This window comes from Penicillium diatomitis, assembly GCF_028827545.1.
Source record: "Penicillium diatomitis strain IBT 30728 chromosome Unknown utg000010l_segment0_segment0, whole genome shotgun sequence".
In the NCBI taxonomy this organism is placed as follows: domain Eukaryota; kingdom Fungi; phylum Ascomycota; class Eurotiomycetes; order Eurotiales; family Aspergillaceae; genus Penicillium; species Penicillium diatomitis.
Window position 1 is genome coordinate 1877522 of NW_026623182.1, and position 11263 is coordinate 1888784.

The 11263-nt window shown below is 52.4% G+C and overlaps 4 protein-coding genes across 4 annotated transcripts; 2 read left to right on the forward strand and 2 right to left on the reverse strand.

The window, feature by feature from the left end:
- Nucleotides 1–308: 308 nt before the first annotated feature.
- On the forward strand, nt 309–2459 carry N7539_007638 (histone acetyltransferase NGG1; the record flags this gene model as incomplete). The annotated part of the gene is made up of 3 exons (XM_056937239.1): nt 309–843; nt 962–1428; nt 1485–2459. 3 exons carry the CDS (start codon nt 309–311, stop codon nt 2457–2459), a joined length of 1977 nt encoding a protein of 658 aa, XP_056788038.1.
- A 601-nt stretch (nt 2460–3060) lies between these two features.
- Nucleotides 3061–4899, reverse strand: N7539_007639 (nitrogen permease regulating protein NPR2; the record flags this gene model as incomplete). The annotated part of the gene is made up of 4 exons (XM_056937240.1): nt 3061–4095; nt 4153–4289; nt 4359–4787; nt 4857–4899. 4 exons carry the CDS (start codon nt 4897–4899, stop codon nt 3061–3063), a joined length of 1644 nt encoding a protein of 547 aa, XP_056788039.1.
- Nucleotides 4900–5688: 789 nt separating this feature from the next.
- N7539_007640 (uncharacterized protein) lies at nt 5689–6765 on the reverse strand (the record flags this gene model as incomplete). The annotated part of the gene is made up of 1 exon (XM_056937241.1): nt 5689–6765. The coding sequence occupies one exon, from the start codon at nt 6763–6765 to the stop codon at nt 5689–5691; it is 1077 nt and encodes a 358-aa protein (XP_056788040.1).
- A 1045-nt stretch (nt 6766–7810) lies between these two features.
- N7539_007641 (uncharacterized protein) lies at nt 7811–10781 on the forward strand (the record flags this gene model as incomplete). Its single annotated transcript, XM_056937242.1, has 8 exons — nt 7811–7838; nt 7910–7927; nt 7990–8123; nt 8194–8292; nt 8376–8529; nt 8586–8857; nt 8928–9530; nt 9588–10781. 8 exons carry the CDS (start codon nt 7811–7813, stop codon nt 10779–10781), a joined length of 2502 nt encoding a protein of 833 aa, XP_056788041.1.
- Nucleotides 10782–11263: the final 482 nt, after the last annotated feature.

The following is an 11263-nucleotide window of genomic DNA, read 5'->3' on the forward strand; positions in this document are numbered from 1 at the left end:
CGGTGTCTTCAATCTGTACGGCGCGCGACATAATCGACATCACCTTGAACCTCGTCTTCGACTCGCTCTTCGAAATCTCGAGTCTTTGTTGTCCTCCAAAACAGGGACCATCCCCTCGAACCCAGGTTGAGTCACACGGAAAGTGCTTGGACTGCCAGACTGGCAGCATGCGCTGGCTACAGATCGTCCAGACCTTCAACTAAACCAAGACCAAGAGAAGCATATTCGTCAGCAATTCTCCTCACGACCTCACCACAAAAATTAATCAGAGATACTGCTCATTATTCAAGAAAAGAAAAGCCGCTACCATGCCCTCGGCATCCAAGAGCAAGGGAAAGGGTCGCGATCCTCGCCAGTCGCGCAGTCGCAACACCACCCCATCTACCTCCGTTAGCATGTCCACCACATCCGCACCAGCTCCTCCAGCGCGGAAATACCTCGAAAATGATGTCTCGAATCTTATTGGAATTGCACAAGAACAATATGCTAATGTTCTGGACCTTGTTGGCGGGCCCAACATTCCAGAATCAAGAACACTCGAGAGTCTCGTCGAACACTTGAAGAACCTAAGTGATATGGCTGATGCTCGCGGCGAAGTTTGCAATGCCGGGATGCGCGAAATGTCACAGAAGAGAAAAAATGTGCTGGAAGATCAAGACCTCGACCGCGAGAATGGCGAGCGTAAAAAATTGAAACGAGAAACCGAGGACGACGACGATCCGGTGCACAAGGGCAAGCTCAAAAAGCGCAAAGAGCGATCAAGCGCAAAGGAAGAAAGGCCACTGAGCCACGGTGCCCACGGCGTGGCTCGGCAAGATGGCGCCGAAACCAGAGTTGAAGGAGGTACGTTATGTCCGTAGTGGATTCTACTGTTGAGCTCCGCTGCGCGCCTTTCCTGTGTACGATCCATGCTCAGTGGATCTGATCACCCACAACCAACCAGTCGACTAACAAGAACCAGCGATTTCGCCATTGTCTAAGCATGCCAAAAAACAAGGCTCCGCGGACAGTTCCTCCCTATCACCTCCAGCCATGCTTTCGCCCAATGGCGCAGCGACCGGGGCCAACGATGCCGCAGATGCTGGATCCGACTCAGATTCTAGTGACGATTCTCACCAACCCGAGCCCCAGCCAGCAATTCCCCAGATCCAGGTGTTTGGAGACAACCCGCTCAAATTCGATGATCCGACCGTGTACCATATTCGCGATGTGACACCGGACATGGGAGATGATGAGAAGAAAGAGATCTACAGCGTTGCCAGCTTTCCCAAGAGCGACCTTGCTCACATGTTGGCTGGAGTTCCACCAGACAAGGACTTCAGCAACGCTAAGCCATCCAACCAAGTCAGCGCGAATACCTTCCTCACATGGGTAGAGCCATATGTACGAGCTCTGACAGAGGAGGACATTGCATGGTTGAAAGAACGAGTAAGTACCCCGAGGACTCTTCAAACAATGTGTTCCCTTGACTAACTTTTGCGAAGGGTGACCGGATGGGTCCATTCATCATACCACGCCGTGGAAAGAAGAACTATCGTCAGATCTGGGCTGAGGAGGATGGGGTCACGTACGACCCGAATTCAGACGATAAAGATCAGCTCCCTTTAAATCAGGGTCGCGGAAATATCGACCAGCTGACGGATGACAAGACCGACACTAATGAGGTATCTGTTGGGCCACTTCTCAGCCGCTTGATCTCCTTATTACGCTACGAGCACCGCACCCTGCCGGAAGAGAGCAACAACTCCATCAATGGTGACGTGCCCGCTTCCGAGGGCTTGAACGGCGACGCGATGGAATTTGACCAACCTACTGGAAACACGGACAACAGATCCTCTTCAGAGAGCAAGCCTTTACCCGCGGCGACCACTTTTCGAGACTCGTCCCCGACTGGCTTCAAACAATCCGTTGCGAAACTGGATCACGCTCAGCTCGATGAGCGTGCCAAAGCCGAGCTGCGGTATATTGGCTTCCTTGGCGCCGACGACAATCCTGAATACGACGCACACTATGACGATGAGGTAGCCGAGCGTCTCCGTCTTTTGCAAAACGAGCTCAAGAAGCAGGTAGTCACAAACAATGCCAGAAAGGCACGTGTATTGAAAATCGCGCAAGAGCACATGGCTCTTCTCGAATTCTCTACCATCCAGGACGACTTGGACTCTCAGGTCCAGCAGGCCTATCTCAAGCGTACACGCACCATGGGCAAGAGCAAGAAGGGTTCACAGGGCAAGAACCGTCCTGGCGCCGGCGGTGCCGCTGCTGGGGTCTCACGCCCGGCTGTTGGCGATGCTGCCAAAATTGTTATGGACCGAAGGAAGCGCTGGAACGAGGCATTCCTTCCCATCTTCGAAGATATCAAAACCACAATCCCGTCCGCCGATGAGAGTATATTCGATGCGGAAATCATGGCTGATTATGAAAAGGCTGAGCTTGAAGCATGGGAGGACGACCAGTAAACCCGTTCAGTTTGGTTGACGAGAACACCAAGGGTTCACAAGCGGTAAAGGCTCGGGCAGCCTTTGGACACGACCTTGTTTCCTTGTCACTTTTGATGCCTTTGCAAAGTCTTTCTTTCCTTGCGCATAAGATACCTGAGTACGGCATGAAGCACATGACGGAAGTGGAGTTATGGTGACTTTTGATTTTTGAAACCCTCCACTACGGGTTAACTCTTTGAGTAATAGGGTTTCAATTCAATGATGATTATGAGAGGCAGTACTGTTCATTTGTCATGGGATCCTGCCTCCAATTGCCAGCTTCCATGAGATTCTCTTGCTCGTAATTTGCGAAATCTTTCGTTCGACGACTTACCAATTCATCTGTGAGTGGGACATACCGTCTTAGAGGTCAATTGCGTCCAAGTCGCATTTCACGACTTGTGGGCTTCAGTCACATTACGTGCCACCCGAGGTCTCACCTCTTACCACTGAAGATTGGACAAGCGGAAAGTCAATAGAACAAGCAAAGGTATGCGTACTATACAGCATAAGTTCAAATGGCCAATCCGGCAAGCGAACCCAAGTGCACTTCATATCACTAGAAAATTCCAGTCAATTTTCATCGATGAATGATAAGAACCTCCCCCGGATACTTCTTCAAACGCTTCGTTAACTCGCGCTCGCTTATCTCTAGCTCTGTGCAAATTTGATCAAAGCTATGCGTTCCGTCCAAGTATTTCGACAGTGTGCGATCGTCAATCTCATCATCATCATCATCTTCAAAGACTGCAGACGGACCGCTGCCGACAGGTACGTGGCCGCGATTCATTCCGTGATGGGTAGAAATTGGGGCGTCTTCACCGACGCTCGATGCCGCGTAAGGCGTGTTGTGTCCCGTGGTTGTACGTGAAGATGGCCCGGTCGAGGAGTTCACATGCATCATAGAGGACGAAGAGCGCGTATTTGGAGCCGGCTGGCCTGTTGCGCACGCATATTTGTGCACTCGATAAATAAACCCTTTGATAACGCCAAATGTGATAAAGCGGCGAATATCGATGTTCGCGAGCTGACGACTGTGCTGCGAGTACCATTGTTTGACACTCTGGCCTTGCCTAAGGGCCGCATACAGCTCCACGATACCTACACCATCAACTATCCGGGGACCTTGACCGGCAAGAAGACCGTCGTCTTCGGGTGCTTCGGTGATTGCTGCGGCTGAGCCATCTTCCCGATCGCCCATCAAGGGCCAGATCTCTTCAGCATCGAAGTGAATCTCCTCGCGAGTTAGACTCGTGGCAGGCTCATGGGGCAAGCTTGACAATGGCCCAGCTCCGGGGGAGTTCGCGCTGGTGGTGGACGATGCTCTGGGTACCAGTTGAGGTCGAACGGGTGTTCGAGGACCGACTGGTGGGTGTGGCGCAAATCTTGTGTTCACATATCTGGCGCACTCAAGTTGCATCGCCTCATCCGACCCAATCGTGAGACTGAACTGAGCAGTCGGCGCGTATATGGCAGAAAAGGAGAAGACATCCAAGAGAAACAGACAGCCGTAGTATAGCAAGTGACGAATCGCTCGACATGTCAAAGAAAAGTCCGTGTCTGCGAGGACTGAAATGATACGAATACTGTTAACACCGTTGATGTGGGGGACAATCTTGAAGGTTTGTTAGCCAGCGAATCACCATACAATGTAAAATCGACCAGCACTCACTCGCTGCAGAGAAAGATCCCAATTTTCGTCCATGAAGGCCTGATATCGCACCGTGAACAGGGGTACCTGCCAAGCCTTGACAGATGGCGGAGACGGATAAATAGGGAACAATTTGATGTTCAGGGTGTTAAGTTCATCTGGTATCTTGTCAGCGTCTTCTCGCCGTTGTCTTGAAATAATTTAGCCGGGGCCGGCGACGACCGTACCGATAGGAATCATGCACTCGCAATAGTTGTTTAAATCCTCCATCAACATCTCGCAGAGACTATAGACTTTGCCTTCGCCAGTTTTCGAGAAGTCCCGGGACAAAAATCCGCTCTGCTCCTCCAAGGCATGCATCAAATCCGCCAGCTTCTGGACCACACTTTTGTACTGACTGAAATCGTCCTCCTCCGCCAGAACAATGCAGAAATTGAAAATGAACTCATTGCGGGCGTATCGGTCTGACTTCATGCAAATTGGGTACCCCAAGATGCGGTAGCCATTTGTGCAGACCTGTAAAAGATTGCCGCACAGTTCCTGGCGCGGAATCACGAAGAATGAGACGTCGGAGAAGGTCAAGAAGAGAGGCTGGGCGGGCGCGGTAGGCGAGGGAACGATTGCGCCATCGGGGACCTGATGCACGACTTTCGGACCTGGGAATGAATCATTTTAGAACTAGGGCCCGGTGATCTCCTTGGGATGCAGAGGTTACACGAGCGAACCTTCAGTCGTGTCGAATTTGCTGTAGAAGATTGCCTTGATCATGGTGAAGCTGCTGCCCGCCTTCGAGCTTCTGGTGATCCAATCTGTCGCGTGCGCAGAAGACCGGCGAGAGGCAGATGGCAGAATGTACCCCAATACGTATTCAGGTATCCATCGTCTCCTAACTCACCGCAGGCGGCCACAGCAACATCTGAGAGCAGTTGTTGATCTTGCGGGCCCAGATTTTTGACCCGTTGAAGTTGCAGACGCGGGGAGAAGTCCAAGCTCTTATCCGTGGGCGGCAGATCTGGTCTATCAACCCTTAGAGGCCACCGCTTCAAAGGGAGCTTAGGGTTGGATGTTTCCTGCCTCGGTCTTAAATTGGTGAATGAGGCCATTTTCAGAGCTGCTATCATACTACATGAGTGCTAGGTCGGGGGTTGCTTATGAATCATGATTCGTTTGTAATGGCCAATCAAAAAAGTCTTCAGATTTCGGGGAACGAAAATTGTGAGAAGATAAGCTCAGGTAGTTACGATTACTTGAGCAAGGATGTGAATGAGAAGGATGATGCGCCGAAAAAAGAGCCACAAGCTAGGATGAGACACAAGCCACGGGACATTAGTCTTTCGATGCTTCGGCCGCTAGTAAGTGAGAGACTGCGCCAGTGAAACTTGAGAAAAGGGCAAAAGACAGGCAATGAAAAAGGGCAAGAAAACCCCCCGAGGAGAAGCCAGTTCTCGTCGGGGATGAGTGGCAAGGGGGAAACGCCAATGATGCAGTTCGCAAAAAATGAAATGAGATCGCTTGTAACAGTCAGTCGTAATGAAGTAGTGCTTTAGGAGAGTATGGTCAGCGAGCAGTGTTGGAACCTTGCGACTGATGGTGCTGCGGAGCAGGGTTACCATTCCTCTCGTTATCCGCAAAGAGCCCTCCCCAATTGTAGTGATTGCGAGGCCCCAAGCCGTGTTCAAACTCTGCACTCTGCACCCGGAGAGGCTCGATGGCATGTGCATACAACCCGTTCGAGGTGGTACTCGGCTCGCTTGCAGAAAGTGGCCGGGTTTCTTCGTCGGCGAGGACGGCCTCCTCCTCGCCGCGTCTCTCCCAACCGCGCAATTCTGTATGCGGTGAAACAGAGGCTAGAGGTGATGAAGCAGCCGCCTCTGGGTTATCGACGGGTTGGTTGGTACGAATTGCCGCCACCATCCACTCGTAGCCACCGCGCTCATTCACATCTTTGAGCCATTGTTCGTAGTCTTCGTCGAGGGGAACATCTGCTCCTCGAGCTCGTGCTGCAGTTGCAGCCATCAGACGATGATTCAGTGCCACACCACAGCTCTCCATCTCATCGTCACTGTACTCCTCATCGCCCAGCGAATTGCGAACATTGCTGGTTACGCTCGAAGTGCGCGAAATGCTAGCTCGGACAGTGTCTTCACTTCGAGTTTCAATAAAGGCATCCAGATAGTCTTCTTCGTCTGATTCTTCAGTCAATGTGTAGAAATGAGGGTGCAGAGTCACCGTCGGGGAAGGGGCTGCTGTCGCCCTGCGAACCGTATCCCCTGTTGTGTCCCGCACTCGGATGTTTTTCTCCAGCTCATAGCGCTGCCTTGCGGACTTGGTCCCCTCCCAGCAGCATAATTCTGAGATCTCTTCTTCCGTCAGTTTGAGCTCATCGAAGGCACGAAACAAACGACGATGCCAGGGGAAGCGACTCAGCCGCAGGCGATGGGGCGGATGCGCATAGTCCAGGCCAGGATATTGGGCTTCAATGCAGTCGAGAGGCCCATAGAACTGATTCGTTTCGATGCGCACCTCAGGCACAAGATTGCGCGTGACATGAGCTGTGAAGGACCCTGGGTCCCCTTGGCGCTGTCGAGGGAAGAGGATTTCGTGAACCGCTTGGGAAAGTGATGGTTTCCGCATGATGGAACCCGCCCGGATTACTTGATCGCGAACAGCCGAAGCGACGGACAGAGAGAGAGCTATGTGGTCCTAGAGCCTCACGACTCAAAATTTGCTTGTGGAAATGCACTCAGAGGGATTTCTGGGCAGGGGCAAGCGGTCTCCCCTGCTTCGCAGCCGGTGAAAGTAAGGAAAGGTCGCTTTGACGCCCAAAAGAGGTACGGGGATCCTGATAGCCTCCCGACGGGCGGTGGGGCGGTCCAAACAACAGACAGATTAGACCTTAGCGGGGGAACCAAATGTAGGAGACCTGGTAAACATGTCAGTAGAGAGGGAGCACATTGCTAGAGGAAAGAATTCCATACTACTTTGAGAGATGCGAGGATTGAGCTTGTGAGGACTAAGCGACGCAGAAGTGACGTGAGATTCCGTGAGTTGACGTGGTCAGCTGCGTTGTCAGTGAGCCTTTGAGCACAGTTGGGACGAAAGTCACGGGCAGACGCTTCTTAAATTCACCCACTCCGAAAGCTGATCCGTCTAAGTGCATCACCGGGACCCGCCTCTCGACCGACGCTCGAAATTGACCTTCAATGTCCTATTTTGGACGTGATATCCCTCAAGGTATTGATGGATTGCCCCGAATCCACTGACTAGTCGATCGACTTTGGAATTGACGTCTGGCTAAGCATTGTATAGGTCCATTCTCCCAGGATAGACGTGCATATCAACTCCGACTCTCCGTCGGACGTCCACATCCTCGAGGCAGAAACTGCCTTCATGTCCTATAGCGCTATCCACGTTTGAGGTTATAATCGCGACCTGAGGCCGACGTACATCGACGACTAAGCGCTTGACCCACGTTTGGATAATCAAAACTTTTGGCAAAATGAGATCCAACAAGTCGGAATGGCTTCTCATCCTCCTCGCTCCTGCGCAACTCTCACCACGACAACAACACCCGTTGGCTTCGTTCCTCAACCACTCCTATCTCCGAGAAAAGCGCATCTGAAATCCGTCACATCCATCTTCATCAATCTGACAGCATCAGCCGTCACTCCAAGTCATCATGTCGACCTTTAACGGAGTTGTAGAAGGTAAGGTGGCCCTGCCAAAGCGTTCCGCTTATCAAACGACCTTGAACCCTCACGTCTGACGTCTGTTACAGAATTTCCATACATTCAGAGTAAGCGTCGCCGCTTGTGATATAGTTCTTTCACGTCAGCTGAGTAGGGCCTTGATATCTAGTCGACTATTTTCGAAAGAGCGATGACCGGCGTGCACCACTTGCATGCTTTCTGACCCATGTTCACACCGACCATTTGCAAGGCCTCGAGTCCTTCCGCTCGCCATTCATCTACTGTTCCCCGGTGACTCGCGAGGTAAGAATGACGACTCCATCATTCGTCGCTGAACCCTATGTAGCAAGTCATCTGATGAGGTACGGGCCAGATCTTGCTAGGAATGGAAAAACAGCCCGCGCGAGTCAATTATGAGAGAAGTACCCTCGAGTTCCGTCAGAGGACGTACCGTCACCTCTCATCGCTCCTGGTAAGTCCTGGCGGAATCGCCCCAGCACGGGACCCAACCGTCCTTTAAGGAGGGTTTACTCAGCTTCTGACTACTGTCACTAGCGTCCGATTCCCCTGAACACGCCTACAGTGATTGAACCGAAACCTGGTCATCACATTCGGGTGACTCTGATCGATGCCAATCACTGTCCTGGCAGTGTGATGTTCCTTATCGAGGGCGATGGCAAGACGATCCTTTACACCGGCGACATACGGGGTAGGTGAAACTCAAGTGAATGTCATTTTGTCACTCTTCGCTGACATCTTAAGCAGCGGAGAAATGGTGGGTTGACAGCCTTGTGCGAAATCCCATTCTGATCCCCTTCACGATGGGTGGTGAGCGTCTTGATAAAGTCTACTTGGACACGACTTACGTTCGGTCTGTTGGTCGGCCGCTTGACAATTTCCCATCCAAGGCTGAAGCTATTGCGGATCTTCTGGATATCGTGAGTCGCTATCCAAGCGACACAGTTTTCCACTTCGAGGCCTGGACGTTTGGATACGAGGAAGCCTGGCTCGCACTCGCCACATCTTTGGATACAAATGTAAGTTCGACTCTGTTCTCAGCAATATTAGATGCACTGTCGGGTCTCCTTGCTCACGTGTGTGTTCCAGGTGCACACTTCCCTGTACCTGATGGGTCTTTTCCAATGTCTTACAAATTCAAGACTTCATGAGGGAGCGGCCCACGCTGGTTACCGTCTGGGAAATGAAATCCACCCTGGATGCATGTCCTTGTCCCGCGAGGGATGCCGTATCCACCTTTGTGAGCCTCCCTGCGAATTTGCCACGGGACCAGAAGTCATTTCCATCCGACCTGTTCTCAAGCGCCTCAATAACGATCTTTGTGCCTCGATACCTGACGTGGGTGCCGGGGGTGGCGCGGGAGACGTGCACCTGCACCGCGAGATCCAGTTCTCGAACGAGACCGAGGCCCACAATTTTGTTGAAGCTTGCTTGGGCCGAATCACCGACCAAGTCGTGACCGATGACATCAAAGACAAGATGAGAGAAAGACTTCTCGCCGATGTCGAGGTCGATGGGGGTAAAATCACCCTCAACAAGTTCGGTGTGATGCTCTGGGGCACAGATATGGAAAGAGACCTCGCCGAGGTTGCCGACTCTCTTGTTGAGCAGGTCTACTTGTGCGAGGTCAATCAGGTCAAGGATGACATGGCCATTCATCCCTCAAGTGGTGTTCCCAAGCGCTCCGTGATCGTAAGTCGAAGAAAGATTTTCGTTGTCTCTGAAACGCAGTACTAACTGTTCTCACAGCACTTTCCCTACGCAAGACATTCTTCCTACTCGGAGCTCTGTGACTTCCTTTCGGTCTTCAGGGTGCAGGCCATTCATGCTTGCGTCATCGACAAGTCGGACTCGTGGTCGAGCCACGAGCTTGTCCAAAAGTTCTTTGGCTTTGTGCTGGATTGGGATTTCCGTACCCAGCTCTCCATGACAGAGCGTAGAGAACAGGTCAAGACGCAGCAAGATGCTTGGGTCGCTCGGATGTTTGCTGAGGAAGAAGACTCTTCTCCGCATGGCATATTGGTCCCCGAGGTTCCACAGAGATACGTGGACTATGTCAGCACGAGCAGCGATGAGGACATGGAGCCTGAGTTTGGCTTAGAGGAGAGCGAGCCGTATGAGTCCGACTCGCAGGAGGAGTTGTCTGATTTCGATGGTGAGGAAACAATTGGACCTCACGAGGGTACTATCATCGAGATCCGTGATGAAGATAGACTCCGCGATGTCCTTCCTAGAGAAGTGACGGGTGAACTCGGCCGTACCCATTTCTCCGTGCAATTGTTCGACATCATCCTGGATCCGGATGATGTCATGGCCCTGGATTCCGAGCCTGAGGACGATACCTTCGGATTCAACGGAGCAGGCTTCGGGTATGATGGCGCAGGCTCCGGATACGGTAATGCGGAATTCGGACTCGACGGAGCCTGCTCGCCGCGTCGATCAAAGCACCGCGAATCCAACACGCAGGAGGAAGAGGAGGACGGTGCAGAGGAGAAGGAGGGTGAAAAGAAGGATGGCAAGGGCAACGAGCAGGAAGAGGGGCCCGACGATGATGAGGATGAGGATGAGGACGCGGACGACGAGGAGGATGACGAGGACTTGACAGACGACGCCTGCGCCATTCCACTGTGGGCCCTTGGTCTGAACTCTGCCAGGGCGATGGGCCTGATGCGAACTTCTCTGGCCAGACGGGAGTCAGTCCCCGACTCCGTGATTCTGTCCCTGGCCGTGCCGGGCACCACGGGGCTCACCGAGGAGCGTCTCCAAACGCTCAACCGCGTCCGCTCCTTGGAAATGACCGTGTCCGAGCGTAGACGTGCTCGTGTGGCGGCGTGGGTTGCCGATTGTGCGGCCCTCCAGGAAGAGGAGGCCGCCCTCCGTCTCACCTTGGGTCCTGAGCACCAGGATGGGTCGGAAGCGGAGGAGGAGGAGAAATGCGAGTGAGGCAGAACTGAGCTGGTCCTTCTGCCGGTTCGATCTGGACTCTGAGCGCATGGCGGATAATGAGGTGAGACGGACTCGTCTTACCACGTTTTTCGTTTCGCCTCATCTGTTGTGATCAGAGACTTTGGATAATGGGACAGGATCCTTCAATGGGGATATTCAGGTAGCATGCCGATGGAGTTGTTGACTATTTTCATGACTCGGAAGCTCCAATTGCCCTGATGAAGCGAGCTTGTCTCATTGTCTGAGGAACCGGATCGAGGGCAGTGGGAACAGCTTAGTGAAGCGTCGTTCGCATTCGATGAGCCGACTCTGTCGTGGTTGCGTCTGTTCTTTGCCTTTTCCGTTTTTCTCTGTCTTTTGCCTTTTCTTTTTCCTTTCCTTTTTCTTTATCTTTTTCCTTTTCTTTTTTCTTTCCTTTTCCCACTCCTTATTTTCCACGATCTCACGAACTGAGATGGAAACGGACGTGTACGTGTATG